At 34.3% G+C, this 27,406-nt stretch overlaps 2 protein-coding genes across 3 annotated transcripts; both read right to left on the bottom strand.

The window, feature by feature from the left end:
- Positions 1-256: 256 nt before the first annotated feature.
- On the bottom strand, positions 257-10,934 carry LOC132267540 (protein LOW PHOTOSYNTHETIC EFFICIENCY 1, chloroplastic-like). Its single transcript, XM_059768691.1, has 6 exons — positions 10,688-10,934; positions 10,382-10,528; positions 10,202-10,288; positions 9,885-10,120; positions 9,759-9,833; positions 257-2,490 (listed from the first exon to the last, which is right to left on the bottom strand). The coding sequence occupies exons 1-6, from the start codon at positions 10,932-10,934 to the stop codon at positions 439-441; spliced, it is 2,844 nt and encodes a 947-aa protein (XP_059624674.1). The 3' UTR covers positions 257-438.
- An 8,014-nt stretch (positions 10,935-18,948) lies between these two features.
- LOC132315702 (uncharacterized membrane protein At3g27390-like) lies at positions 18,949-25,779 on the bottom strand. 2 transcript variants are annotated; one of them, XM_059814060.1, is made up of 10 exons: positions 25,002-25,779; positions 24,491-24,599; positions 24,198-24,390; positions 23,933-24,081; positions 22,505-22,793; positions 21,956-22,062; positions 21,735-21,879; positions 21,363-21,561; positions 21,010-21,253; positions 18,949-20,897 (listed from the first exon to the last, which is right to left on the bottom strand). In XM_059814060.1, the coding sequence occupies exons 1-10, from the start codon at positions 25,093-25,095 to the stop codon at positions 20,819-20,821; spliced, it is 1,608 nt and encodes a 535-aa protein (XP_059670043.1). In that variant the 5' UTR covers positions 25,096-25,779; the 3' UTR covers positions 18,949-20,818. The 2 variants fall into 2 exon arrangements, with proteins under 2 accessions (XP_059670043.1, XP_059670044.1); XM_059814061.1 differs by having other exon boundaries at positions 21,741-21,879; positions 23,945-24,081; positions 25,002-25,777.
- Between the last annotated feature and the right edge of the window lie 1,627 nt (positions 25,780-27,406).

The raw sequence follows: 27,406 nt of genomic DNA on the forward strand, positions 1-27,406 counted from the left end.
AGCATAAAGTGCAAAGAAAAGAGGAGGGAATAAATGCAGATGCAAAGACTATAATTCACGATCTCCAAGAATCAGAGCTCTATGTTAAAAAGCCACTTACTCCGAAAGTCTAAATTGGTATTAAATTGCCAAACAATGTATGTTAAGATCTCACGAAAACAAGTTCTTGTTTGCACTGGTTGGTTGCTCAAAAGATAATAAAACTGATGCAAAAAAAAAGACAGAATATTAAGAGTTCAGAAATCAGAATAATGTTGAGGTAACAAAACTGATAAAAGAATCAGAATATTACAACTTCAGAAGTCAGAATAATGCTGAGGTCAAAATTTTAGCTTCCTTACCACAGTGTTCTCAGAAACTGAAGCAAGCAACAAACTTTAGCCAAGTATGATTATGGAAGGTCTTAAACTTAGTTTGGATGCTTTGAAGCTGACTCATTCAAACTAAAGCATTTAAACAAGTTAATGAATGGACAAATACAGTATCATAAAGATTGCAAATGTACCAAATTACTAACAGTTTTCGTTCTGTTTGCAGAGTGTAAATTTCATTTCTGTCAAATGGTCTACTTCTTCTTGGAACATCAGCTAAATTACAGAACTCAGACAAGTTCTTTCTAATTCGTACTACTTTCTTTTTTTCCGGTGGCCGAGGGCCTAGAGTATTTAGATCAATAGTAGCACCATAATCCTGTGAGGATTGTGTGACTGCATCATATGCCTTTGAAGAGAGGTTCATGTCCTCGTTGTAAGCCCTCAAGTACAGCTCATAGGCAAGTCTTGGCTTACTATCCTCTGCAAGAGCCCCAATCAGCATCTCATAAGTAATTTCGTTGGGTAAGATGCCGTGAGCTTTCATTTGGTGAAACCATTCATATGCTGCAGTTCCCATATTGTTCCGTGCACATCCACTGATAATTGCATTGAACGTGACAACAGTCGGTTCAACCCCAGATGAAACCATTTCCCGGATAATGGAATCTACCATATTAAATTTTCCCTGTGCAGCATAAATCGAAGCCAGAATTGTGTAGGCATAAAAGTTTGGCTCAACTCCCATTCTAATCATATGCTCCCACACCTGAAGGGCGTCATCATAGAGTTTCCCTTTTTCAAGAGCACTAAGCAGTGCCCCATAGGAGATAATGGTGGGCTTTTCACCTTGTTCCACCATTCTTCTAAATATCTGCACAGCAGCAGAAGTTTCTGAAGCCTTGGAACAGGCTACAAGAACTGCATTCCATTCCCTACTTCCTGGTTTTAGGCCTTTTTCTTCCATCTTGTTGAGCAACCTAACACCCCATCTCCATATTCCTCTTTTCTTAGCTGCAGTGAGTAGAATGTTGAAATGAGAAACTATCAGTTCATATGACATGTTATTTGGTTTAGGCCCTTTGTCCAACAAATCCTCGTAAACCTCCAGAGCTGCCCACCACTTCTTAGCCTTCCCCATCAACCAAATCACATGATTGCAGACAGATAAGCTTATTCCAGAATCCCTTTCTCTCATCCTACTATATAATTCTCTTACCACTGTGTAATGTTCCTCACGAGTACAAGCCCATACAAGGTGCTCATGTTCAGACCGGCCAGTTTTCAGTCCAGCCTTGTCCATCTCCGTAAGAAGTTTCAACACATTGGTGCTCAAGTTCTCATCCTTCACAAGCCAACGCCGGATCACTTGGTAGCAAATTTGAACTGTGAAGTTCTCAAGCTTAACCATCTCATTTGGCCAATCTTCACCTGCGTCTTTTCCTATATCACCTTTTTGATACTTCTGTTTTAACTCGATATAGAAATTCAAAGCACCAAATCCATCTTCTAGTCTTCGATAGGCTAACAATGCGGTAGAATAGGACACGGGAGATGGAGTTAAACCATTCTTTTGTATCTCTTCGAAAAGATCAAGAGCCTCAGCTTCTCGCCCTTGTTCTAGGTAAATTCCCATTAGAGAGTTGTAAGTTACAACATTAGGGAGCACTCCTTCAATGATCATATCCTCAATGATTTTCTCTGCTTCATCAAATTTTTCAGATTGCTTCACTGCACCCAAAAGACTATTATATATGTAAAGATTAGGGCCAATTAAACCGTTAGTATCTCTCTTCTTTGGTTTTAGCCACTCAACAAGAGCCATGGCAGAATGTAGTTTCTTGTCTTTGCCAAATCCTCTGATCATAGATGAGCAAACTTGAAAGGGCAATTCACTTCTGTCCTTGAGAACCTCTTCTACATCATCAGCTGTTTTGGCAAACCATAGGCTCTGAGCCAGCGCAATGACATCAACCCTTCTACCCTTCTCTCCCCCTACTTCCTCAGTTTTGCTACCTTCATCTTTTTTTTTATCATTATTGTCATTTAAGTCTCTGCTTTTTACATCATTCAAATCAATACAATCAACATCCTCAACCTCAACTTCCCCTGAAAATCCATCTAATGAATTCGAATCTTTTTCACTGACATCACTTCCAACAGCTTGTCCCTCTAGTGCCTATGCCAAGGCAAAAGACGTGCTTAAAGAACCCTTGTTTGGCTCGGAAAGCAGATAAACCCTAGGTTTAGAGAATTTAGAGAAAAACCCATAATCCAAATCAAATTTAGGGCTCCTAAGACAAGCCCAAACCAAAAAGGGGCTAGGCTTTCTACTGTAACAAACAGAATCACCAAGATCACATATTTTCCTTCTCCTCCTCCTAGGACTTAAATTACAAGATGAACCACCCACTTCCAACTCCAATTGGGGTACTACCCAAAAGTTACTTTTTGAAGGCCATATGCTGAGAGTTTGCATTTTATTCTAAGAAAATGAGAACCCTAGAACTGAAAATTGAAATTTAAGGCATGTCATCTCTATTTCAAGACTGAATTTTTATGACCCTTTGTGAGAAACAATTGAACTTCAACAATTATCATCAATGGGAGAAGATGGGTTCATACCCGAGCAGTGAGTGTGGTGAACTTTAGGTCTTTCCTTCTTCAAAATTGAGTTCTGTATTAGGAGGGTATGGGTTCTCTCTGCTATGTACGTCTCTGGTTCCGGTCTTCTCACAACCATTCAACTGCAAAGATCAGTGTGCCATTTGTTTTTGATGTTGCCAAGGAAAAATTAAACTTTACAGGGAAGGTATGTTATTGTAGCAGCCCAGAGTCCAGACATACTCAACTAGCCATTTGTACAGGCCCGAATTGGATATATGGACCTAGCTCAAGGTAAGTGAGGCACCTTTGGTCAATGAATAGCCCAACTCTAATTCTGTAGTGGGTGAACATTTCTTGCTCTATATGAACCAACTCTTTGGTCTGGGTCTTGTCTTGAAAGTTTTGGGCCACACACACACACACATATATATATTAAGTCCATGTCAAACTTGAGATGGCACTGGCCAAAATTTGTTTCTTGCTCATGATATGAACCAACTCTTTGGTCTGGGTCTTGAAGCAACAAAAGAAAAACTAAAGAATGCCATCTACAAAGAGCGCCATAAATGGCCAGTGCCATCTCAAGTTTGAGATGGCACTGGCCAAAATTGAAAAACTGAAGAACAGGCTCTACAAAGGCTCTACATTTATGGAAACAAATTTTGGCCGTACAAAGACAAACAAATCATGAAGCAACAAAAGAAAAACTGAAGAACAGGCTCCAGAATTGCTAAGAAACAACGCAACAGCGGAAACCACAAAAGAAAAAAGCAGCAACGGGAGTCTCACACACACATATATATATATATTAAGTCCATGTCAAACTTGAGATGGCACTGGCCAAAATTTGCAATTTAAGGTCCCACACTTCCACAGTACATATGACCATGTCTTTTTTCCCTGGCCAGTACAGCATTTGTAAAAGCTTAGGGCATATTTAGTTCAATTATCTTAGAATAAATTTTAAAAATTTTGAAAGCTTTAAAAATTAAAACAATTTTCAGAGATTATAAAAAGGGTGCTCTTTAAAATTCAGTCTTTTTCTAGCTAGCTCTGTATGTAATTTATTGGACCAACTTATTTACCGTATATGGAATTATAGCAAAGATAATAATGATAGTTTTGTAATAAATCAAAAGCTTCTTCATTATTGAAACAACCTAGCCTTGCTTTGGAAAGGATTCTATGGAGAGCTCCGAACTTTTTATGTTTTCAATTATAAAAAATTATCAACTTTTTTTTACAAGAAAGATTCATTCTCGACACCTTGAAGAAAACACCTTCCATTCTTACAATGTAATAAAGCGAGAGAGTGGTCCCCACTACTCCATTGCATTGTGTGTCGGACCATATATCACCTACATTTCTTTCTTTAATATAATTCTAAAAAAAACAAAAAAGTTGAACCACATAGAAATTTAATTTTTTTAGGTAACAAAATTCTGATTAATACTTTGGGAACACAGTTATTAGTTCTCTAGTTTTTTTTTTTCTTCTCTTTCTATCAAAAAAGATCAATATTAATTATTCCACGATGTCCTGAAAATGATTTAAAAGTGACATAATAAACATTGGTCCGTTGTCTCTATCACAATAATAAAATAGAGATACATATAGTAATTAAATGGCTTGTATTATTCTTCATCGTATCTGTCACTGTATCTACTGATTGCATTCAAACAAGAGGCAAATCTTCCGGGAGGCGTGAAAGGATCAATCTTGTGCTTCTTTCTGCATTAATCGCCTTTCTTCCCTTGCCTTCGCTGTAATTATCATATCTTCACGGGTTCCCATCAACTGTAACTTTTACATATATATATATACACACACACACACGCACACATGCTACTTTTCACTAGGATTTTTGACATCCCATCTATATATATATATATATATCCTGTACAAAATCACACGCTATAGGTTTAAAATAATTTGTAAGCAGCACTGTAGCACATGCTATATGATGGAGATGAGAAAAAGTATCTTGAAAATTATAAAAGATTCACTAGTACTTCAACCTCTTCATCATGAGTTTTTTTTTTTTTTTTTTTTTTTTTTTTTTTTTTTTTGTGGAGCCTCTAGTATGATATGCACTTTTTAACATATCATACGTAAATTGTTTGTTTTTCAACACATTACGTCTCGTTACAAAAAAAAAAGTATACGTAATGTATAACGGCACTAATAAAAAGATAGTTTTTTCCTTTTTTTATTTCTTTTTATAGAAAAGTTCACACTCTTTTTTTTTTAACCTAGAGGAGTGGGAGGAGAGGATGAAGTGAGTGGAACACGAAATTCTACACGGCGAAGTGTTTGAATGTGATTTTCTACATGACTCAATGAGTGCCTTTACCAATTTGGGCTTCTCACATAATCACAATTTTGACCCTAACAAATTTCAAACACTCAACCTTCGGAATTTTAAAGAAGATTATACAATTTAGACTAATATTACTCATTAATGACACAATAAAGACTATTTCAACCCTAACAAAACTCAAACACTCAAACCTTCCAAATTTTAAAAGTGATTATACAATTTAAACTAATATTACTCATTAATGACACAACAAAGACCATTTTCCCTAACAATTAATATAAGGAACTAATTCACAAAGTCAAATTATTATTATTTTTAAATACACACACACACGCGCGTAGGAGTATATAAAAGAATGGTGCTTTTGAAGCCGTGCTTGAATTATAATAACTCAAAATTGGAACAACATTTATGATAAAGCATTAGGGCCCGTTTGGCATGCGTTTTACTTTAGACGTTTTGTTTTTGACTAAAACAGAAATAGCGTTTTTACTATTAGAGTGTTTTGGCAAAAATTGGAAGCACGTTTGGGAACGATGTTTTGCTGTAGAAATGTCGGAAACAAAAATATGCAAAACATGTTTGGTAAGTCATGCGTTTCAAGAATTTTAAAAACAAAACATATTTGGTAACTCCAACTGTTGTAAACAAAATAAAATAGAAATAAAAAATATGTTTGGTTATCATTGTTTTTAATTTATTTTTATAAATTTTAAATTTATTTCTATATAAATAGTCTATATATTTTTAATAAATTTATTGAAATTTGAACACACAAACATATATATATATATATATAACCAAAGTGTAATTACAGAAGCAACTGCTTTAACGAAAATGTAGAATGTTAGTTCTAATAATTGAACCAATAATTTCTACCATTTTGCATGTTATCTTGATCTGAAACTATACTTCAAGTTATTTGAAATTTCTTGGTATAGTTTGTTCCTTTGGTGATGATTGTCCATAGGTTTGTATTTCATTCATTTTGCTCATTTTTCGCATTAGCGAAAGAAGAAAAAAAAATACTACACAGCTCTGATAATAATTTTTGACTCTTATAAGTCTGCACTGGTGGGAATTTAACTCCAAAATACAGATTCTTGCCTTCTCTTTTGTAAAAAAATGTAAACCCCCACCAAATTATATATATATTAATTTTTGCAATAACCTACTTCAAATTTATTATCATTATACCTGTATTGTAATACCCCGTATTTTAAAAAGGGCTTATTTAAATTAAATAAAATTATTTCTGTATATTTAATGTGATAGTTATTCATCTATTATTGTGTATGTAAATGTATTAAATTAAATTAATTTAATTGTGCATGTATTCATATTTTATATATATTTTTTATTTATTGGTAAGGTTTGTATTAAGCAGTATTAGTTACTTAAAGTAGTATATTCATATGGTAAAGTATGGTTATGATTGTAATGTATTCTTATGTATATATAAAATAAAATAATAATAATAATAATAATAATAATAATAGTAATAATAATAATAATAGTTATAATAATAATAATAGTATTAAATCATAATGTCATGATGAAATTAGAGATTAGGATAGGATTTCATTAATGTTTATGGGTAGACTTGAAGCCATATGGTTGGAAATGTGGTTAGTTAAATGTAAAAGTAGATATTTGTAATATTTATATTATTTTAATTTGTATAAATATTAGTTAGTTTGATGAGAAGGTAAGTTAGAAACAAATTAAAATAGTAGAGAGTTATTGTTAGAGGAAAGAAAGAGAAGAAAGGTGAGAGAAAGAAGTTGGACCGGTGTAGGCGATTTTACCCGACTACGCGCAACCGGCGGATTTATTTTAAATCCTAAAGGCAAGTTATTATCTATTTTTCCCCTTTGAATCCATAAATTAATTGTTTAAATTATTTAGATTATGATGGAGCATTAAGAGCATGCTTAGATTTTAATAAATGATTATTTTTTTTAGTTTATTAAATTAATGAATTTTTAATTATTTAGGATGGTAGATAATTAGTTATTATCCTATGAAGTTCAAAATAGCTAAAAATAATTCCTTAAGGCGTTAGGGATTTTTTTTTATAATTTTTAAGAATTTTCCGGGCATTTTCTGCAATTTCCGGCGAGCCTCCGGCGAGGTTTCCGGCCACCGGCAGTGAGGAAGGTGGCCGGAGTTATCTGGTGTGTTGCGGTGTATTGGAACAAGCATGCGCATGGATCAGCAGCTGTTAGATGGGTTGTGGATCCTTAGATTAATACGGCGTAGCGCGGAACACCATATGATGGTGCGCGCGAATCATTGGCCGTAGGATTAATTAGGCTCATTAAGATTGATCCGGTGTGACGCGAGTACAGAGTCTGGATGCAGCCAACCAACCAGGAAGTGACACGTCAGCAGGAAGCCATGGTGCGCGCGTGGGAGTGCGCGCGCGCGCGTAGATGATGCCACACGCGCGTGGAGGCGCGTGTGGGCGCGTGAGAGAGTGGAAAACATAGGGCTGCGCGTGGGGGAGCTTAGGGCGGCGCGTGGGGGCGCGTGAAGGGCCCTGTCAGCTGCTGGAAATTATCAGAATACCCCTAGGGCCTGTTTTGTAAATTTCAGAACCTTAAACTTGGATTTTTAGGTACTGTGTTGGTATTTACGGGTTTAACGGGCCACGAAATTATTATTTTAATACCCGTTAAGTATTATTATGGCCGATTAATATTTCTAAACCTTAATTGGCTCGTTTACCGTACGGATATGAATGTGATTCATTTAACGACATTACTATAGATGGTGTTATTATGTTATTAAATGGTATTCATTATTACTGTTCAAATATAATAATGTCACGGTTATCGTCATATAAATTATCCATTATATATTATGGGATATTTATACTGTTAATCATATATAAACCATGATTATTATGCTGTGTGCATTTCAGGGAATAAATGGACTGATTAATTATGTCGCATTTATATTATATGGATGTGTTGCCATATAGAACCATGTGAGCTGGCTAATAAGTTTAGACTCATTTATACCTTATGCATTCGTTGCGATAGACAGATGTGTGGCTGTCGGGGTATGTGGTTTAATATTATTGGCATGTGTTGCCTAATTGACATACTCAGTATATTTAGTATTATTATTGGCATGTGTTGCCTAATTGATATGCTCAGTATATTCATTTGTACATGGAGATGCGTTACTACTGTGTAGTCTTTACAGTCTGTGTTGTCAGTACCGTGTACCATGTATAATAGCTGATTTCCCGGGTAGGGAAAGGAGACACTTAACCACCTAGTGTGAGTCTAAGTGATCACCGTCTATTCTGGTTGAGGTCATATTATACATTGGATAGTTCCCTTAGGATGTATACAGATATAGTAATACGGTCAGTACCCGTTCCAAGGTTGAGGTTAGCAGTGTGGAACCACCATCCGAACTCATCTACTCTTACGATCCTGTTCAGGGTAGGAGTTTTATGTATTACTTCAGTTTCAATTTTTTATTTACTTTTGACGTTGAACTCTCAGGTTTATATTTAGGGATCCTTGAACTAGGATTTCCAAGTTGTAATGGAGTACTGTATTAAATAAAGGATGGATGGATATTTTATTATTTAGTGTTCCTTTCTTGTCTAAATTCTTTTATTATTATCATTTTGTATTCCATACTTGTATGTTGCCAATTGTTTTTGATATCCCTCGTTTTTCGTGTATAAGCCTGATCAACTTATGCGTGGAAAATGTGGGGGTGTGACATGTATAGTCCAATTCAATATTAAAAATAAATAATCTCTAGTCACATTTTATTATACTACATGAGAGTCAACATTTGTAAAAAAATTTGTAATAACCTATTTACAAGTTCTTTGCAATAACCTGCTTCAATTTTATTATCATTATACCTGTATAGTCCAACTCAATATTAAAAATAAATAATCTCTAGTCACATTTTATTATACTACATGAGAGTCAACATTTGTAAAAAAAAATTGCAATAACCTATTTACAATAACCTGCTTCAATTTTATTATCCTGATACCTGTATAGTCCAACACAACATTAAAATAAAAACAAACTCAATTGAAAGCATAATTGAAATAGAGTGTATAACATTTACAAGTCCTGAAATATTCAACCAATAAATTAAACACGTTTAAGTTGTACATAAAATGTTTGGAACAAAGCATTAACAATACGTAGTTGTCACTAAAAATTAATAAGAAGTTCATAAAGTGGATAACAATGGCAACGACACATCATCTTCATAACAGCACATGTGGCATTCAATAGAGCATCAACACACTTCATATCTGCAATAATAGCATTTAAGTTGAATTATATATCTGCAAAAAATATTTATATTACATATATATATTGCAAGCTCACAATAGCAACAAATATATTACATATAAAAGAAAAAATATACCATCAACTTCAGAAGGATCAAGAGTGCTGAAGAGAATTCCAAATCTGATCAGCAATAGTATTACGCAATTGATCCATTTCTCAAAGCTGAGCCGAAGGCACATGCTCAACAATCTCATCATCTTCATCATCACTTTGAGGAGGATCATTACCATCAAATATGTCGTCAGGCTGATGCTGATTTTTGATAAAATTATATAATGTGCAACAAGCCATTATAATCAATACTTGTGTTGAAAACTTATAAGGAGGCATTGCTCTCAAAATAGCGAATCTCATCTTCAATAACCCAAAGCATCGCTCAATTATATTTCTCAAAGATGAATGCCTATAATTGAACACTTCCTCCCGACCACGAGGTTGTCTAGTCCTACGGTATTCCTGAAAGTGGTAAGTATGACTTCGAAATGAGGCCAAATAACCAGGCTTATTGGCATACCCTGAGTCCACCAAATAATACTTACCTGCCATGTTTAGAATACATAAAGATATATACAGTATGATAAACTAACCATATATTAAGTGAATTTATAAAAAAATATTACCTGCTGGTGGAGCTGGAAAGTTCATTGCCTCATTTTCAGTACACTCATTTAGGATTCTCGAATCATTAGCTGAGCCTTCCCACCCAGCTAGCACATATGTGAACCTTATGTCAAAGTCACATACAGCCATTACATTTTGTGTGGTATAACCCTTTCTACCACGAAATGGAAGTTGTGTACCTGCTGGCAGAGTTGTAGGAATGTGGGTTCCATCTATAGCTCCCACACAATGCCTGAAGTAAGGGTAAAACCTAGAAGACTCTCTAATCTTATTCGGAATCACAGAAAAATTAGGAGGGGTAATGATATGGGTGCCCAACTGACATACTGCATGCAACACAGCATAGAAGTGTCTAGAAATGGTTTCAGTGGAGTGTTAAAATCTCTCTGCTACAACACGATTCCTTTGATTATGAGATAAAGTGAGCAAAAAGATTGCCACTTGTTCATAAACAGTTAAAAATTTAGAATCCTTCAGCCCTATACCTTTCAGGGTACTACACAATATTCTAAAAACTTCAGGATACATCCTAAAATTTTCATAACATCTTTCTCTATGGCCGTTTAAAATCTCCATAACATATGTTTCCCCTTGTAAAATGGAATCCCTACAACGCCTCTTTTGATAGAAGTTCTGCTCTTCTAAAAGAGCAGCAAATATTAAGACACTCTCATTATCCTCCTCATCGTCAGATAATTGAATTATTCTTCTTATATTGTTCCACACATCCATTGCCCTATTTAAAGATTTAATACAAGCAAAGCATTTAAGTTAATAAGCAAATCAATTAAATAATAAACAAAACATTTAAATAATAAAACAAACATTTAAATAATGGTATTAAAGTATTTGAGTACTAACAGGCATCCAAGAAATAAAAGTATTTAAGTTATTATAGCCATCTAAATGTGAGATAATAAAAGTATTTAAGTTATTACAGCAATCCAGATGTGAGATAATAAAAATATTTAAGTTATTACAGTAATCCAAATGTGAGATAATAAAAGTATTTAAGTTATTACAGTTATCCAGATGTGAGATAATAAAAATATTTAAGTTATTACAGTCATCCAGATGTGAGATAATAAAAGTATTTAAGTTATTACAGTCATCCAAATGTGAGATAGTAATAAGTTAAACAATGACACAAAACACAATCATCCATAAAAAAAAACTCAAACATTCAGTGCCCAACCAATTCTTACATCCTCAGGTGCCGAAAGAAAAAATTTCTGCCACTTCTCAGAATCATGTAATAACTTCGATACCTTAGCGAATTGGGCCATCTCAATTCCAGGTATTTTTTGTAAAAGGAGCATGGAGGCGTCAAACATTTCATAATCTCTATCCTTTTTTGAGGGAGAGAGAACTTCATCATCTCCTTTCTCACATGAAGATACACGAGTAGAAGTAGAAGATACTTTTGCTGCTTTCTCTATTGCAGCTTCCATTCTCTCAGCTCTCCTCTCAGAATTCTCATTCATGTTTGACAATAGTGCAGCTATACCAGGAGATAAAGCATCTCTTTTGGCTTTCTTACCTTTACGTAAAGGTGGGGGACTGACCTCACAACCCTCTTCCTCATCATCGTCATCATTGGGAGTGGGCAAAATGATTGTGAGTGGTGCTGTAGTGGATGGGTGGGCATGCATCCCTCTTGCATATGTGTCCCCAAATATAGTCGACATCTTGTCAAAATGCTTACATCCATACTTTTTATTCTTATTTGCATTCGTAATAACCTACAAATTTTGTTACAATATTAACCACATAACCAATAATATACAAGATTTTATTATTTATTTATGACTAATAATTAAATTACTAACCTTGCACAACCTGTCCTATCTCTCTTCCTCAACTATAACCATACACGTCTCATGGTTATATCCCACGCCAGTCTCCGATAATAATTTCTTAAACTCAGTATAAATTTTCCTCAAACCATTAAACTTATTCCGAAGTTGGGTTAAACCAAATTTTCTCCCCGTTTGAACATTCATTTGTTTGACTAAATTACTCCAACCACTTTTACTAAATGTTGTGCCACTACGATTATTAGCCTTAACTTCTTCCACTATAATATTCACGAATTTTTCAATGAGTGACTCATCCCATAACAATTTTCCATCGTTCGTAACTTCAACCACTTCTTCAACTGTGAGAGAATCACCGCATTGTTCCATATTCTCAACATTCATATTTATCTAACATATTAATAACAACACTATAATTAATAACAAAAAAATAATAATATTAAACTAGGAAAAACTATTGATGGTATTAAAGTTACTCTATCACAACTACTGATTCATGAATGTTTATACTATTAGAATATGTTTATTCCCCTTTTATACATTTGCTAGAAAGAACTTATGATTTTAGGTTTTACTTAGTTCCTAGGAAACGTACATATAGTTAATATAGCATAAGTGCTGGAGAAGTTCACACATTTAATAAAGAATACTGAATCAAAATATAAAAAATAAAGAAACACAATTTCAACTATGGGTAATCAAGAACAACACAAAACATTAGTGGTAAACTAAACAGGATTATATCATGACACTAAGCAATAGATACAATCTAACTACACAGAAATAAAAAGATGAAAATGAGTGTAATTTATGCTTAAAAATTAAAAAATAACAGGTGCATAACAATAGGAATCGAAACAGTTCTCCAAGCCAAACCTTATCTAGATAACCCACTTAGTTAAAATAACACATAGTCCTGAACAAAAAGATTAGATGAATATAAATCGCTATTCTTATAAGTGTTTTTTTTAAACTAATTTCTATTTTTCATAGTAAGGGTGTACAAGTGTACAACATAGAAGATAAAATTAAAGAAAATAATATAATAATTTATTATACTATATATACTATACTTACTATATGTTATGTACACATCAAGTTTTGAGTATTTACCTTTGAAAATTTTACAAAATCAACCTCTTCAAACCCAAACGATTCCGAACCTGAAATTACAAAAAAAATTATTCAATATTCTACATGCAATTCAATAAACACGCATATATCATCTAGTATTCAAATTTCCGATAAATACTTAAGTTCTTAAACAATTACAAAGCTAACCATTGTCATCTTTAAAGTTAACCATTGATCTTGAATTTGAACAAAAGACAAAAGGTGACTATAACAAGACCAACTTGCAATCAATCATAAAAAATGATATCAAAGTCATGAATTCTCTCTTCCCAAATTGGTAAATGAATTTTTCCTCACACAATTGGCACCCACAGAGTGTCACATATTTGTGATTTAGGCTGATTTCATTACCCACATAAAATTACTTTATGACAAATGAGAAATTAGGCAGAAAGTTTAATAAGGTATTAATATGCTGCATCTATATATTGTATATTGGAAACAAAGAAAACCACAATTAGAGAGAAGTTGTGAAAGTATTTTGGCGAAAACCACAATTAGAGAGAAGTTGTGAAAGTATTTTGGCCCAATAAAAAAAAAAAAAAAATCCACACAAATAGAAATTATAGAGCAAAATTAGCACAAATCAATATTTATGCAGCATTCAATCTTTATGCAGCAAACTAGTTATCCAAACACAAACAAACAAATTCACCAATAAGATTTCCATCAAAACTAGAATGATTAAAAGAGGAAAAGGAAGAAAAAAACAAAAAAAAAAGTGATTCAAAAAGTTCTCTAATTAGATAAACTAAAACCCCAAAAATATTATAGGAAACTTTAAAGACAGAAACATAGCAAAATTCTGTAAATGAAATGTAAATGTGTTATAAATGAAATGAAATTCAATTATAACACACCAAATAACATATTACCATTTGCTTAGAGAAAATTATATATTCAACATATTTCAGCTTCCAACACGAACAAAAAACAGAGAAAAAGGAAGAAGAAAATCAATTACTGGTCTCATAAAATACTACAGTGAATTTAAAAATTCTCTTAATTAGATAAATTAAGACCATCTTTAAAAAATTATAAGAAAATGAAAAAATAATAGTTAATTACACTATAAATATGCATAACTCATCTATATATGTGTGCAAAAAAATTAGAGAAGAGAATTCATATAAAGTAATTACGTGATTTATTCTCATTAAAAATGAAATATTTGATTAATTATCATACAAATTAATGTGCATAAAAAATATGTATGCAGATGGATACACTTTGTAGAGTGAAAAATCTTTCATTCATTATTCATTAAATAAGTTTATAATGACTAGGAATTTAGATAGACTAACAGCCTTTAATTATATTAAAAAATGTTACAAACTAATTAGTATATACATATACATATACATATATATATTTTACCAATAATTAATATATATTATATTAGTTAAAACATAAGAAATAAAATTTCTATTGACATTTTATATAGTAGTATAGAGAGATATGATATTGATGTACCTAAAATTGTTGGAATTTTTTTTCTCTCTAAAATTGTTGGAATGACTAAAGAAAATCATAAGAATATTTTCTAATTTGCATCCATAAATTGTTATGACCATTAGAAGAAAAAATGAAAAAGTTCAAAATAATAAAATGTGAATTGCAAAAATATTACAGTGTTCAATATTCACATTACCTTTTCTTTATGAGAAATTGAGAACCGACCACTGCAATTCCTGTATTCGTTACAACCATTTTTAAAGCTTTATTGCAATTTAAGTTCAGTTTTTATGACACTGCAGATTAATGTATATGTAAAATTGTATATTGTCATTCCCTTTATTAATTAGATGAAATAAGCTCTCTGGTCCTTTCATTTTCTTTAAACTTACAAAACCAAGAATCATTTTCCAAAGCTTTACATATTTCTTCAACATTTTCCTCTGTAAGTGGCCTACTCTTATATTGTATTTTGTTCTAATTTATTAATTTATCAGTTTTGGGGTCCTCAATAGAACTGTTTCTGGATCTTTATTACTTGTTAGTAGTCCACCTTGTATATAGCACTGAGAGTTGAATTTTGTAAGTGCGTGTATATATACATTAATATATATATATATATATATATATATATATATATATATATATATATATAGACATATTCTTACATCTAATCAAAGGAAGATCTAAACAGAATGCAAAAAAAAAAAAAAAAAATTAAATAAAAAGAAAAAAAGAAAATCACTGAAGATCTGGATCTAGGAAGGTAGTGAAAAATTTAGGGCTTTAGGCCAACTTCTAAAGATGAGACGAGCTAGGGAAAATCACTGAATATAGTTCTTATGGAGTACATGAGAAGCACAGTTTTCTTGTTTCACAACTAAATCGAAGACACAGTCTTTAAAGAGGAGAGAAATAGAAGAGAGAGTACTCACCACAGTTCGTGCTTTCGATTTTGTGCTTGTTAACGACTTCGTGCTTGCGATTCCCTTTCGTCGCCTCCTAAATCGTCTTCTCTAGGGTTTCATATTCCCTTTCGCCTCCCAAATCGTCTCCCAAATCGCTTCTGTAGGTTTCAGAGGAGAGAGAAAAGATCGGGCCAAAATGTTGCAGACGACGTTTTAAAGTTACTTCCTCCGCTACAGTTTAAGACCCAACTTACTTCAAGCGCTACAATTCTTTTTATTGGGCTACAGTTCAGAAACAACAAAAAACACCGAAATGGTGTTTCAGTTTTGGGCCAAAATTGTGCACTGTTTAAAACAATAATTTTTGTACTGTTTAAAACATAACAAGGGTTACCAAACATGTTTTTGGGCCTGAAATGAAGCCCTGCAACAAAAACACCAAAGTAAAATACATAACAAACAGGCCCTTACAGTCCAACACCCTTTGTCATCTTGTGTTGAGACTATGTGGGGTTAGCCCACAAAGGGCCCCTCCCACACACACTAATGGTATAGGTCCACAGGGTTCTGGGGTTTCCTAAGGCCATGACCATTTTCAGTGGAGTCCTTTAGAATCTTCTCTCTGCCTATTCGTTTACAAACACCAAATTAAGAGATTTAATTTTTTATCAACTTGAAAGAATTAGCTTACAGCTTCAACACGAATGTTAATTATATATAAAAGTTGTTGCTACCTAGTTTTTTATTTTAAGCAGTGGGTCATACACTTGTGGACAAGTTATCATTTAGGCCATGGTTTTGCTTTTTTTTTTTTTTTTTTTTTTTTTTTAATGTCGATTTTGACAATAAAAACATATTTGATTTTATTTTATTCAGTACTAAAACATTTCGTAAATAGTGGCCCAAAATTAAAACATCAAAAAAATATTTTTTCTTATTTTGACAACTATTCATAGCCTAAAATTATAAATGTGTATGTTTCGGTTTTCGACATTTTCACAATAAAATATCGTTCCAAAACGTGCTTTCGATTTTTTTTCTAAAACACTCTTACAACAAAAACCATATTTCTATATTAACCAAAAAAACAAAACGCCTGAAACAAAACACAAGTCAAACGGGTCGTTACTTGCTGGTTTAGTTGTGTGCGCGTGTGTTTGTAACTGTGCATGCGTGTGTGTGTGTGAGAGTGAGGGAGAGAGATTTCCACCACCCTACCGCATGGGTTTTTTTTTTTTTTTTTACAAGACGAAAATAAACATTCAAGAAGGAGAAAATACACAATCAGAGAGCAGAGCATGAAACAACCATGGGCCAAATGCTCCACTCCAAATTGCCCAAATGGGCGTTCAAAGCATGCTTACTCACTAAATGAGCAACATTATTACAACCACGAGGAGCCCAAGCAGGGAAGAACCCAAGCAATCCTCTAAAAGAGAAGAAACATCTGAGAAAATAACATTTAGAGCATCCACAGAGGCAGACAACTTCATTACAGAATGACAGTCACCTTCAATAACCACATCACGGTAGCCCCAATTTTTTCGAAGACCCACAGCCACGCACAAGACTAAACTCTCAGCCATGAGAGAGCTTGGGACATTTTGCAAGAACACAGAGGCAACCTTAATGGGGAGACCCAGATGATTCCAAAGAACCATACCACCCCCGCACAAACCACTAAAGTGGGCAAAACTAGCATCAAAATTAAGTTTAAGGCAGCCCACCGCCGGAACAGACCAAACCTGTGGGGAAGGAGGAACAGGGGCGGAAGGTAAAGACAGCAAAGAATGTTGACAAGATACCTCCATAAACTCCTGAAAGGCAAAGAGTGCTCTTTGGGAAGCTTCAAAAGGATCTCAGTGCCGATGGTTAAAGACCCAGTCATTTCGACATTTCCAAATGGACCAGCAAATATAAGCAGCCAGACCAATACACTCCAGCAAATTGTCCTGTTCCAGCCACCCATCACACATGGACATCTACCTCTACAGTGGGTTGCTGATCACCAAAATTCAACCGGAAAAGACTCAACTTCCAAATAAGAATTGCAAAAGGGCAAGTACATAGAAGGTGGTCCACCGTCTCTACCGTGGAATCACAAACTGGACAAAACGAAGAAGCGAACGACATACGAATGGAAAGAGCTTTATTAACCGGGATACGAGGCCGGACCGAACCAATCAAACTCCACATATGGGTGGAATCCGCGTCAAAACTACTGTCCACAGCTGAAGGGGAACAAGGATGCAGAAGAAGGAGAGACAAAGCCACGTGATAGGCGCTTTTGACCGAGAACCGGCCATTTGAAGAAGCACACCACACTTTGCAATCCCCACCACCGGTAGAGTTCAGAGCGATTTGAAGAATTAGCTTCGTGTCACGAGGATTAAAAGTTCGGCCAACGAAGTCCGATATTACTAGTTAGGAGTATAAATTAATGGAAAAGTCATTTTAAGACCTACCCACCTAAACCTAAAACCAACCAAATCACAAGTAAACGAATGAAGACAAAAATTTGGTGACCATTTTATAATGAAAACATATATTCCCATTCCACACAATATTTGAGATCTAGGTTCTGTTTGGCAATCCATAATGTGATCCCACCTCTAACCAGACTATATTATTTTGTCATTCCATTCAGATGGCAAAACTAATTATGACGTCTCTCAACGGGAATAGGAGAAACTGCTGCGAAGGCTCCTAACAATGCCACCCACAATTAAATAATGTACTCCAGTACCATTATAGAGTAGATAAAGATTATTAAAAATTTAGTGATATTTTTTTATATTTCAAAATAAATAATTAATAGTTCAAGTATTGTAAAAACATAATAGACATTAAAAATTTATCGCCAAAGGAAAATTTGAGTAATTTATACACGTTGGAACAATTAATCGTTGTAACACTCGCAGCTTTTTAGTGGACTCCACCTTCCATTTGGGGCTGAGAGGTCAAAAAAAATTATTAGGTTACATGGTTTCGGAATTATTGATCTCAGTCACTCAGTATTTGAAATCTAAATAAAAATCTAAATAAAACTTACACATTTCTAACATATTTAAGACCCATTTAGTACGCGTTTTATTCAGTAGAAACAAAAACACGTTTAATAAAAATTATTTTATTTTACATAATGTCGAATAGTGACCAAAATTTGAAACACTAATTTGATGTTTTTGTATATTTTTGCACAGTAACTTTGATACTGTAATGTATTGATGAATAGTAAATTTTTATTTTTTTCTTGAAAAATTCGATGATAACAAACATGCTTTTGATTGTTATTCAAAACATTAGTTTTAACAAAATGGTTACCAAATATGCCTCAGTTAAATGTGACATAGTGATGAATCCTGACCAATAATTCCGGCAACAAAAGTGAGTTTTGGAGTAATATAAATAGAGAGAGAGAGAGAGAGTCTATGAAACAAAATATCACATCTTCCAAGCAAAAAGAAAAAAGTGAACAAGGAAAAAGGCAGAAAGAGAGCTAGCTATAAGCTAGCCTAGACATTTGGCTTTTGTTGCTAGCTATATACTATTGCCTTTTCCAAACAGAACCTCATATTGATGCCTTGAAAATTGAAAAACCTATTGAAACGATACTTAACTTTCTAAACTATTTCATTAGTTGCAAAACAAAAATTTAAAAAGACAATAATAACCCTACCTCCTTCTTACTTCATCTCTCTCTACATTCTTCCAAACCACCCCAACGCCTCCTCTCTCAGTCCCTTCGCCAGAACCTCCGTTGCCCATAGCAACATAATCCTCGCGGCGTTCATGGGTTTTACCTTGGTCATCATCTTCCTTCGCGACGTTGGATCACCATCCTCTTCCAAAAAAACCCAGTTCAAGGAAGAAATCGAAAAAGCCCATCACGCCGTCTTTTGCGGTGGCCGACTCGCCGCCGTTTCAGTTTTCTGTCATCATCGAGCACACCGTTGTTCCATGCCCGCCAGTAAGTCCTACATGCCCACTGTTTGTCCTCGCCGGCAAGGGTCGTTCAGACAGTGCTCGCCGTCCTCTTCACTGCCGTACAAACCCACTTCGCGCCGGCTCACTCTTGAGACGAGTCCTCATTGGTTCAGCTCGCCGCTTCCTCGCCGTTTCACATATTGCTCGACGGAACTGCTGCTGCTAGCTTCTTGTTGCACCATTCATCAATCGTCACAGATCATGCACCACCAGCCCTTGTCATAATCTTTGCTCACCGCCGACCAGAATCCTTGCCAGTAGACTCCTTTCAGAAAGCCTGAAGACCCATCAGTATATGGAGCTGTGACCACTCCCCGCTGTCGACTCTTTCATCGCAGATCTGCCATCCTCACAGTGTTCATGGCTTATCTACTTCGATCACCTCATAGTCGTCTGATACCGGTAATAACAGATCGAAAATGATATCGGCAAATTGAGAAATCAACAAAACTCCGGCCATTAATGTTACCAAGAACTGAGCCTGCGATTTCCCTCGGCGTTGTTCATCTGCGCTTCGCTTGGATGGGTTAGGGGACTTTGGGCTTTTGGCTATTCAGCCTTCTCTATTTATTTAGGTTTTTATCGTAAGATCATACAGAGGAACATGCTCTCTCTTGCTGCATCCCTATTACTGGGTCCAATTGATATGAACAATAAGCTATAAAATATCATGAGTAATTAATTTGCCTCAAATTAATTCAAAGCTATGTGATTCAATTTATGAAGGCCATAACACAGAAGAAAGTGATTACCCAAACGATGAGAACAGAGAGAGAGAGAGAGTGGAGTGAGGGATGATCGCGGTCTGTCAAGAGCTTGCATAGGAGAGAAGAGTAATTTTTAATGGGCAAATAAGTAATTTCATTTTTTAGTTAACGGTTGTTTGGCACTGTGGGGGTGAATTGCAACACTTTTATAGTTTAGGAAGTATTTTTTACTTCAGAGAGGTATCTTGTAATTGGGTGATAGTTGAAGAGAGTATAATGCACTTAACCCAAAAATTGATGATCATCATCATTTTCTCTCTTTTTTTATTTTTCAATTTAAATAATAAAAAAATAAGACCAACTGAACAATATTGGTGTGATGGTATTTGTCCCGCTAATCAAGCAAAGCGTGTTTATGCATCTCTCTTTATGAAATAATATATACATATATAGATATAGTATATATACACAAGAAAGCAACACTTTATATGAAAAAAAATAATGTAACAAGTCCCCACCCCCATGTGCTTTAGCCCCCCTTGAAATCAGCACAAGAAACTCCACCCATATTGAGCCCCATGTGGCATAATTTCATAAGCCTTTCGTTATCATATGGTTCTGATGCTATTATCAAAACGACGCCTAAACGTTGGATACCTCGAGATAGATTTGGTGATCCCTTGAAGCCTTCATGGAACACACAGAAAAAAAATACAGTAACAAGGAAATACAACTTAAAAAATAGAATTACCATATACTATTTAACAAAATTCAAACACTGAAAATTTTGAATCAATACCTTCGAGCTAGTGCATCAAGTTCGGCTCGTTTGCGCTCAGATTCAGGTGGTGAGCCAATATTTGGTTTTTTCAGCCTCTCAGGAACACCACTCAACAGCACTAATTTTCCTAGGTACTTCTCTTCAGTCTCAGAGAGGTTTTCAGCTTTAATCTGGTCTTTGATGATCAGGAGTGGATTAAGAAACCAGTCAAAGAATGTATCTTCGGGTCTGTTTGTACTAGTTATCTCAGTGACATTGCCACCTGCATCGATGAAAACAAGTTTTTATGGTCAAATCTTTAAAAGCTGCCTAATCTGTTGGGACGAGGAAAAGAAACAACGCTAAACAGGAAACGCATTTCTTTTACTTACTTAACAATAAACCAGCAGAGTTGGCATTTGCAGATCGTAAAAGCATTTGGAGGAGACAATAAGCCGGTAAACCTACACTTATCACCCTGCCGCTATCTTTACTAGATTTAGCATCTTCAATGTCTTTAAGTGTTATTAGTCCTTCAGAAGCCATAATTTCCCCTTGGTGTTGACACTCCTTAAATAAGCTATCAATTAACTACAGCAGTTGTGAATTAAGTTGAAATTAGCCCTAAAATCCACAATAAATGTAAGATTATATAATAATAATAATTAATTAACTACACTGATTTGTCCATCATTAGCATGCACTAGATGCAGAATTTCACTACTAAAAGATTCATTCCTCTAACATGCAAATGGAGAGCTAACAAATACCTCAAGTGGCTTCAACTCGACCAAAGGAGTCTTGAGTGAAGCTGTTCGAGAAGGTGAATTTCGGAAAGAGTCCAAACTTGAGAAAGACGCTGCACAAGAGTTGCCTCGTGATAGCTCAGCCTTCTTTCGGTATCGAGGCCTGGATGTATGTTACGTAACAATTTTAGTTTATAAAAGAAGAAACAACTATCAGAAAATTGAATATTGATTACAACCTAGGAAAGCAGGTCCAATCTGGCATGTCAAGAATATCATTGCTGTACTCATCATAAATGGATAATGAAGCAATGATATAGCAAAGTCCCAGCCATAACGAGGATTCCTGTAACCCAAAGCCAAAAACAACAATTTTAAGAATAGCTTGCAATTCATGTAACATGAAAGTTAACATAGTTCTCAGCATTTGGCGTTGAAAGAAATTTCATTTATATATAAACTATTCCTTTGGGTGTTTGTAAACCACACAATAAAATAAATTATGAAAATTTGTTCAAGAGAATTGACCACACACAAATTTATCATTGATCATGAAATCATAACAACAAATGGAGCCATGACCAAAAAATAAGTTAAAAGGTTAAGATATTTCTGTACACTCGTTTACAGATGGTAGTCCATTAAAAGCACAAATTTATCAATTATCATGAAATCATAACATAAAATGGAGCCATGACCAAAAAATAAGTTAAAAGGTTAAGATATTTCTGTACACTCGTTTACATATGGTAGTCCATTAATAACTATGAGAGAAGGGGCAGTTTAACCTGATAAACAACCACTGCTGCATAAGCACCTAAGAAGACGCTTGATACCATGGAGCCTAATACAGCCCCAACAACAGCCAGTGGCCAGAGTAAGATAGCAAGACCTGCAAATGGTAAACATATTGTCTCCAAGAAAGGGCCTTCCCGACCTATGCAATCATGAAACAAACGGTGCCACCCCTTGAACAGCATATAAGGGCTCTTGTAAAGGGCAACAAGTGAAATGACCAGCATGTCAACCATGAAACCAAGCACACCAGCTATAAGAGCCCCAGGAAGATAAAGTACTCTGCAAGACAATTTGTGAAAAGGTTCTGTCAAACAAATGAACTACATCACTATGAGGAACAGTCACCAATGTAAACCATTTTTTTAAGTAATTGTAGAGGTTTTATGTATTATTTCATATCCAAAAAACATTGTAAGCGTTCACTCTATTGAAGGTCATAGTCTCAATCAAACCACATACCAACATATCTTTCTTTACTAATTATACCCATGTTACCTTTGGTCTTCCTCTTCCCCTAGTATTACCCTCAACGTGGACTATGACACTTTTTGTAACCAGCGCACTTAAAGGTCTTCTTTGCACATGTCCAAACCATCTTAACCAATTTTCTCCCGTTTTATCTCAATTGGTGCTACTCCAACAATCTCCCGAATTTGATCATTTATAATTTTGACAATTCTAGTCTTACTGCACATCCATCTCAACATTCGCTTTTCTACCACACTCACGTTATGCAAATGTTGTTTCCTAGCTACCCAACATTTGGTACCATAAAGTATGGCTGGTCTAGTAGCTGTTAGATAGAGTTCCCTTTTCAATCGTAAGGGGATATGCGTATCACACAATATACTAGATGCACTCCTTCATTTAACCCATCCTGCCTTGATTCTATGATTAACGGGTAACGGCATCTCCAATGTCTCTCTCATTATGAATAATTGGGCAACTAACAAAAATATTCACTTTTTTGTCAGTGTCATGGTAATTATAGAATTTATTATTTTAGAACTGGTTAGTTAATAAACCACTGGGCTATTTGCTCAGCCTTCTGAAAATAAGTAATGAGCCAGCACGTGGTGACAATGAATTTCAACCTAATTGGTAAGTCAAAAGGGCACTTCCTGAAGTTAAGCCTTTAAAGTATGATAGCATAAAACTGTCTACCTTTGTACTAGTGGTCTTGGGTCTGAATTCCCAGGCTCTAGGTCAAGGTTTCGAGACTGGTAGAGAAGAGTCGAAAGGAAAAGTATGATGGCATAAATGTTCCGCATACAGGCCTGTAGGAGAATTATGATTAATGATGCCTATGTGTTCATCATACAAGAGTTTTATATGAGAATGAAGGTTTCTATTCACAGTTTCATTGGCCAAAAGAAAAATTAGTATGTGCTAAAACAAGAGGCAATCCAGAATCAAACCTGACAACCAACCTTATCTCATAATATTTTCCCTCTGGAGGCCCTGGACACTGTAGATCATCCATAACTGAGAAGTAGGAATGATAACACACATCCATAAAATCCCTGACAAAAGTAAAGCTCCATTTCACAGTGTCCCAAGTTCCATCCTGAAAGTAGTGAAAAAGAAATTCTTCTAAGAAAATAAGAAGAAAAGGTAACATAAGACAAAATGAGAGAGAGAGAGATAATAAATAATGTTGAAATTTAAGATGTTTAAACATACATAAATACAGTGGAAAAAATCATTAGTCCTCCCTTCACCAACAGCTTTAAAAGTGGCAAACACTGGAGCAAGAAGGCCATATGCTGCACCGCCAATAATACTCCCAACAATACCAAAAATTGGCCACAAAATCAAGAGAAAAGAAATGCCTAAACAGAGTACAAGCTTCAAAACTGGCCCTATTTGTTTAGCTCTGCCATTAAAAAATGCAAAAGGAATCAGTACAGGATACATGATACATGATACAATGAGGCTAAGCAAGGATATGAGAAATGAGATATAAAAGAACTAACCCCAGAATCTGATAATATGTCCAGAAACAGTGAGCTGGCCAAAGACCTATAATAATTGCGGAGTTTCCAATTGTGATGATAAGGCATATCAATGGGCAGAAAATGATGCCTGCAAGGTTATTACATTAACCTCGAGTTACAATCATCACTCAGCAAAGAAATCTAAATCATCTTTCCTCATACGGTGATGCATAAATAAATCATATAGCAAGACATATTTTTAAGAAATCATATAGCAAGACATACCCAAATTGAGTGGAAAAAAAAAAAGGTGACAATACCAAACACGTACAAAGACCATCCATGTTTGAAGCATAGTTAAATTATTTGATAAAATTGATTAAAAACTTGTAAATTGAAAGGCCAAATTTATTCAAAACTAAAAAATGTATAAATATGTATAGCATAAAATATATATATACCCAAATTGAGTAAAAGAAGGTTACAATTACCCAGAACAAGAAGGAAGAAGAAAAAACAACCCAAAAAAGGAAAAAAAATTGTCACTGACCTTTTATGCAACCTAAAATAAGGAGACCAATGAAGTAAGGCAAGAAGCAAATAAAGTTCCACAGAGAAGCCAAGAATCCACTTGGAGGCTCCATAGGTCTCCTCAGTCCTCATCCACCAAACAAACCCAGCTCTATCAAAATCACTTGAAACCCATCTCAGAACCACATCAAATCTCCGCAATCCAATCCGAAAACCCGAAAAAAATTATGAACTTTTTCCATCTCAAACCCTCTTCTGGTACCAAAAAGCGATAAAACAGAGGAACAGTGGTGGGTCTTTTACGTTTTCCGAAAAGAAAATTTTGCGTCTATTCAAATGTTGAAAAAGCAAAAAAAATTTGAATGAACTCAATTTTGTGTGTATTCAAATGTTGCGAAGCACAAGAATTTGAAATCTTCTTCTGGGGTTTTGGAAAATTTACAGACGATTGAGAAACCGTTGACGGGTCTCGGATTGAATCGAGTTGGAGGATAGATTGAATCGAGATGGAGGATAGAGCAGTTCGCCACAGAGGTTTTTAGAAGCAAAGAATACTTGAGCCACTTACACTGACGCATATGTGTCGTGTAATTAATACGGGTTAAGTGCAAAAAAAAATAAAAAATAAAAAATAAAAGGTAAAAGTTTGTGAAAAATTAGTTCTTACGAAAATGTGTATTTTAATCTATAAAATTTAAAAAATAAAAAAATAAATTTCCCTAACCACCTTTTTATAAAAAGTAGACATGAAAATCCAATTTTATTCTTTTTGCCTTTCCATTTTACCCCTCACATTATGCCATCTTCACTCTGTCTTCATCCCTCCCTTCCATAATGCTATTATTGTTTTGTGTCATTATATATATATATATATATTATGAATTAAATCTTGGAAATTATTTTGTTTTTACCATACAATAATAATAATAATAAACAATACCGGCAAGACCCATAAGTTTAATTTGGTTAAAGTTCTGCCCGGTTTAGTTCAGTGTTGGTGGAGCGTACTGACCCTGTTCGTTCAGACGAGCTTCAACCTTGGTTCAGTTCGGAGGTTGTCAAGTCTCCGTTAGGAGTTCTTCGCGTTTCGGTCCGAGAAGCTTTAGAGTTGTGGGTTTCAGTCGGGTGAGAGTTCAGAATAGTTTTAGCGATCAAGTCGATCCAATGAACTACATAAAAGACTGAGTGTTGTCCATGGTGAAACAAACGGAGGCTACAACTTTCACTTGTTAGTGGTAATTCAACTGAGAGTATCAACAATCTTCAGTTCCAGTGTGTTCTTGTTCTGACGGGATCCAGTTCTGTGTGCCGTAGTTGAGTGGGGAGCCATGAAAAACTGTTCCGGTGAGCTTTCGACAGACCCAACGGCGACGATTTGTAGTGGCGACAATCTTATGCGACGTCGACGATCATGGGCACAATATGCGGCGACAGTGTTTGGACGGAATCTGTGCAGCGATGGAGTAATACCGAGAAGCATAAAAACCAACACAATACCGAGAAAGGTTAAATTCTAAACTAATAGAATACAAACACGATTAATAATCAATTTAAAATCTTATCCTAAAATTACATAAATTAGAAGATTATGTTATTCGAAAGTATATCTTGTATAATATTTGATATTATTATTTCATCTTATCATTTTAGTTGTGTTTTTATTCTTAAAATTGTATGTTTTGTAATGTTATTTTTAAGATTGTCATGTATTTGTTTGATTATATGTTATGTTTATGGCATTCTGTTTTAACACAAAACAAAATAAGTGTTTTGTTATATAATATTTTGAATAGTAATTAAAAATATGTTTAATAATTTCTATTTGTTGTAAGATTTTTTTTTTTTTTTTTAAAAATGAAAATATATTTGAGAAAAAAGTGATACAAGTTTGAAAAATATAATGATTAGCTTAAAAATATTATTTAAGAGTTTTTAAAATTATTTTTTATCCCTACAATATCAAACGCTACAGCGTGAAAATATATAAAAATATTAATTTGGTATTTGAATTTTTTTGCCACTATTCACGAAACTTTTTGATACTGTACAAAACAAAATAATTTTTACCAAATATTTTTTTTTCATTATTCACTACTACATTACCTTACAAAAACAAAATGCATACCAAGTAGGCTAAGTGTGTAAATTATATAAAATGTGTTCAGAGATGTAACAATCAATTAAATAAAATGTGTCGATTAAGTGTCCGAAATAAAATTGTGTGGATTAAATATAGCACAAAATTGTTGTATAACCATTTACAAGAGGCAGGTGTTTAGTTTGATAAAATTAAAAAATAAAATATTTTTATTTTTAAATTTTTTTAACATTAGTGATGTCTATATCACTTAAAATTTTATTTTAAGTGACACTTATCGTTTTAGTAATATTTATATTGTATAATTAAATACATTTAATTAGATA

This window comes from Cornus florida, unplaced genomic scaffold, assembly GCF_030987335.1.
Source record: "Cornus florida cultivar Cherokee Brave unplaced genomic scaffold, ASM3098733v1 CherokeeBrave_3.0.0_Hap2_Chr07, whole genome shotgun sequence".
Classification (NCBI taxonomy): domain Eukaryota; kingdom Viridiplantae; phylum Streptophyta; class Magnoliopsida; order Cornales; family Cornaceae; genus Cornus; species Cornus florida.